General features: G+C 43.5%; 1 protein-coding gene across 1 annotated transcript in view; it reads left to right on the forward strand.

Moving 5' to 3' along the window:
* Positions 1-5,000, forward strand: part of camk2b2 (calcium/calmodulin-dependent protein kinase (CaM kinase) II beta 2) — a 48,087-nt gene that overhangs the window by 16,499 nt on the left and 26,588 nt on the right. The window contains exon 6 of the mRNA XM_030768325.1: positions 1,723-1,795. Coding sequence (XP_030624185.1) covers positions 1,723-1,795 — 73 coding nt within the window. The remainder of the gene's footprint in view (positions 1-1,722; positions 1,796-5,000) is intronic.

The raw sequence follows: 5,000 nt of genomic DNA on the forward strand, positions 1-5,000 counted from the left end.
ACCTCCTCAGACACACAATGTTCACCTCCTCAGACACATGTTGTTCACCTCCTCAGACACACACTGTTTACCATCTCATACACACATTGTTCATCTCCTCAGACACACACTGTTCACCTCCTCAGACACACAGTGTTCACCTCCTCAGACACACACTGTCCACCTCCTCAGACACACACTGTTCACCTCCTCTGACACCTCCTCTGACACACATTGTTCACCTCCTCAGACACACACTATTCACCTCCTTAGACACACACTTTTTACCTCCTTAGACACACACTGTTCACCTCCTCAGACACACACTATTTACCTCTTCAGACTCACACTCCTTACCTCTCAGACACATACTATTCACCTCCTAAGAGACACAATGCTCACCTCCTCAGATACACACCAATCATACTGTTCACCTCTTCAGATGCACACTGCTCATCTTCTCAGATGCACACTGCTTACCTCCTCAGACACATACTGTTCACCTCCTCAGCTGCTTCTTGACTCACAAAGTTCACTTTCCTAGCCACTGCTATAGACACACTGTTCACCTCCTCAGTCGTTGCTCTAGAAACACACTGTTCACCTCCTCAGCAGAACAGCACGGTGACCTCTCACTCAGGAATGTGTTTTGACCTCGTTCAACAGCGCAACTACCTATCTTTATTTGGCACCTCCCTCTTCATACCCACCTCTCTCTTTCTCTTTCTCCCTCTCTGTTCTCTCTCTTTCATAAACCTTTCATAATATGGCCTGTTTCCAACCAGGTTTCCTGTTCTACTCTGTGTCAGTTCAAAAGGGGACATAGAGTGTATGTCGGGACGTCTGCTCCACTGATGTGTATGCAGATGTGACGTGGTGTAGTCCGTGACTAAGTAAATATTGAGTAAGCTCAGATTCGTCAGGTGAAACAATGGTGTGCATTGTTTAAAGGACGAATATAGATGTGCCAGAGGGTTGTTCGTGGTACACGTAGTAGGAATGTTGACATGAAATCTCTGTTGTGATGTTAGCTTAACTCTATCTTGTGGTCACATGAACAAACCGCTACACTCTCTGCAACCTTAAGTTTACAGGAGAGAGAGAGAGCGAGCGAGCTTACTTTTACAGATATATGCTCTGGGTTCGTTTAACTCTTGCTGTGCTTTATTGGAGGAAAGCGCAGGATGCAGGTTTTTTGCGAAGGAGAGTCGTGTGACAGATTTGGCTCTCTCTCAGGGAATCGGAGCAGTGGCGCTGAACAGTTTGTTCTCTCTTCCTCCCTCTGTCTTCTGTGACCTTCTTTTCTGAAGGGGATTTGCAGAAGTGCAGGGCTCCTTCTGTAGAGAAATCTCACATCATTAACGTACGGCACAGTTGAAATCCACACATATTCTTTGTCTCTCTCTCTCTCTCTCTCTCTCTCTCTCTCTCTCTATATATATATATATATATTTTTTTTTTTACCATAAATGCTCTTTATGATGGGCAGCTTAGTTAAAATGGAGATGTAGAGTGTGTGCTTGTGCGAGTGTGTTTATATGTGTGCGTGTGTGTGTGTTCGTGTGTGTGTGTGTGTGTGTGTGTGCGTGAACATAAAAGTAAGCTGAAACTGTGATAGATCAGAAGAATACGTCAGTGCGCAGACACACATCCTTGTTTAATGCCCACTCTCCCGCCTTTGCCTGTGCACGTGAGAATGTAGCTGCTCAGACTAACACTGCGCCCCCTGGTGTTTGCATGCAGTCATTGCATCCAGCAGATCCTGGAGGCGGTGCTTCACTGCCACCAAATGGGTGTGGTGCACAGAGATCTCAAGGTGAGTGACAGGTCTCCTTCATTGTTTTTAATTGATGTTTTTTGTCTGTCTGTTTGTTTGTTTGTTTGTTTGGCATGCTGTGTACGTACCTGTGTAAGTAAATGTCTGTGTTCTGGAGTCTGTGGTACGCTGTCTGTGCTATGAGATAATGGAGTTATGTTCTTTGTATAATGTTTTCAGTTGGCTTTATTCTGTAGAGATGCTACATGTGGTGGAGCAGGATGTAGATCTTGAGGGATATTTCTTTTAACCCAGTCTTGGGGCAGATATTAATGTGACGGGGGGTGGGGCAGGCGGGGGGCGGGGTGTTGGGCTCTTGCATGCAGGCTTGACTTTTGCATGTGCTGTGCTGGGATCTGTGTCTAGCATGACACCTCTTTGGTCTTTACTGGATCCATACAGATTTCAGATCAGTTCAAATGTTTCCTTACATTTATAAAATTGCAGTTGTATCCTGTCGTGTCATTGTTTTTACTGGAATGACTCTGATTCGAGTTGTTGTTATTAATATTGTATTATTATTTTATCTTATGTAATTATTATATTATTATTAAACTATACATTGAGATTAGCTATAATGCTCTAGAACCCCAGATGCCTTAAGGTGCAGGAAGATCACTGACAGCTAACTCTGCGTAAAACTGACATTTTGACAGAGAAATGTAGTTGCATTTGTATTGCTGTGTACAGATGTGTTAGTTACAGACGTATGTCCGAGGGGTAAGTATGTCCGAGGACAAAACCTTGATTGATAAATCATTTATAATGCTGTCATTAAACCGGTTATAAATCCACCACATCCTCTTGACTGGGTTTAAAGTCTTCATTGGGTCTTTGTTTGTGGATTGTGTGGACCTAAGATATGAAACGGTTTTGAATCATTTCCTGCTGTGAGATAACATTTTGTGTCTGTCATATGAATGTAACAGTGAGATGACCGTTAAGCCTGTAGCGCTGTATTCATGCCAGACCTCAAGGTCCCCCCCCCCCCCCCCCCCGCCCTTGTTGATATTTTTGATTCAGCTCCGTACAAAGCAGCCTGCTTCAGCTGATCAGCTCAGTACTAAGGAACAGGGATAGAACAGGGTGGAAACAAAGTGTGGGAGAGCAGTCGGACCTTGAGGTTTGAGGCTGGAGAAACACTGTTCCAGCAGAAGGATGGGACTGACTTCACACACACACACACACACACATTTGCACACACACGGACACACGTGCGCACACACGCACACACGTACAAAAGACTTTGTTCAGTGCTCCTCTTCTGGGAGGAGAAACAGCACTTGCTCACAGTAGCAAGAGAAGAGTGAGGGAGTCGTGATTGATTCGGTCTCAAACACCTACACTTGTTCCCTCTCTCCTAACCCAGATTTTTTTTTTTTTTACTGAACCCAACTCCCACAAGAGCAGAAGAATGTTAACCTACTTAATAAAACCACATTGGGGTGTGTCACTGCTGCTCTGAACATTGAACACAGTGTGGAAGTCTCTCACAGTCATGCTTATGTGCTGGAGGTGCAGATAATTGTATAATTGCCTTCACACTGGGATAGTTCATTTATAGCGTGTTTCTGGTAGATGGGTTGACTGGTATCAAAATGAATGAGTCTGAATGCGTGTGTGCAGACAGCCAAATGGATCCCTGGAGTCATCTCTATTGATTTGTTTTAAAAGCAGTTCTTATAGGCACCGTATCTCTCTTCTCCTTTTTTTTAAAACTCCAGAGCCCTTTAAAGATAAAAATACCTCACTGCTCTAAGCTTACGCTGTTAAATTTAGAAATCAAGAAAGATGTTGTTGTCTTATCTGCTTTGATTTGCCAGAAGTGATGAAAGAGGTAAAGAGGAAGAGATGTAGAGAGATAAAGAGAGAGAGGGAGAGAGAGAAAGAGATGTAGAGAGATAAAGAGAGAGAGGGAGAGAGAGAAAGAGATGTAGAGAGAGAGGGAGAGAAAGAAAGAGATGTAGAGAGATAAAGAGAGAGAGGGAGAGAGATGAGAGAGAGGGAGAGATAAAGAGAGAGAGGGAAGAGAGGGAGAGATGTAGAGAGATAAAGAGAGAGAGGGAGAGAGATGTAGAGAGATAAAGAGATAAAGAAAGAGAGGGAGAGATGTAGAGAGATAAAGAGAGAGAGAGAGGGAGAGATGTAGAGAGATAAAGAGAGAGAAAGAGATGTAGAGAGATAAAGAGAGAGAGGGAAGAGAGGGAGAGATGTAGAGAGATAAAGAGAGACAGAGAGAGAGAGGGAGAGAGAGAGAGAGAGAGAGAGGCAGGGGGAAGGAAAGGAAGACATAAAGTGAGTTCAGAGAAATCTGAATGTGAGGTTAATGCCTGATTTTGGCTTCTTTCATGCTTAAATATGTCCCTATTCATTACAGTCACTGTGTGTGTGTGTGTGTGCATAAAGCTAGTGATGTTAAGTGTGAATCTACTGTCACATGCCAGGTGTATATGTTGCTGTGTTTGTGTAAATGAGCACTTTTTCTGTCTGTGTCATCAGCTCCTTATTCTTTTTGTATGTGGTTGTGTTTGTGTGTGTGTGTGTGTGCGTGTTGACGTGCGTGTGCAAGTTTGTGTGTGTGTGTGTATGCAAGCTTCGTCCTTTGAGTACTTGTGTTTGCGTGTCCATGTTTGTGTCTATGTGTGTTTTTTGGTTTATGATTGTGTGTGTATGTGTATGCCTGTGAATGTATGTACTTTATGTGGTTGGGTGTGCATGCTTGTTTCTTTGTGTGTGTGTGTGTGTGTGTGTGTGTGTGTGTGTGTGTGTGTGTGTGTGTGAATGAGTGAGTGTATGTGTATTTATATTTATATGTGTTTGTGTGTGTGTTTGTACACATTTGCGTGTGTGTGCAATTGTGTGCAGTTGTTTACTTGTGTGCCTATGTCTGTGTGTATGCGTGTATGTGTGTGTGTGTATGTCTGTGTATGTGTGTTTGAATATGGGGGACTGTATGTTCTGTGTAGCAGTGCTTTTAGTGGTGAACTGACTTATTGAATAAACATTCCTACTACTCCGACACAAACCCTGACCTTGGTGCTTACAGCCTTTTTATTTTTCACTGTCAGTACGGCTTTAATGCCCTGGTTCTGTAGGAGGGGTCACATGACCCCACAGATCATAAAGCCTGTTGTCACGAAGCCTCTGTTTGATGGCCTGTGACTGCTGGTCAGTTGAGCTGAGTGGATTTAATTTGGTTCAGTGT

Source organism: Chanos chanos, chromosome 3 (genome assembly GCF_902362185.1).
Source record: "Chanos chanos chromosome 3, fChaCha1.1, whole genome shotgun sequence".
In the NCBI taxonomy this organism is placed as follows: domain Eukaryota; kingdom Metazoa; phylum Chordata; class Actinopteri; order Gonorynchiformes; family Chanidae; genus Chanos; species Chanos chanos.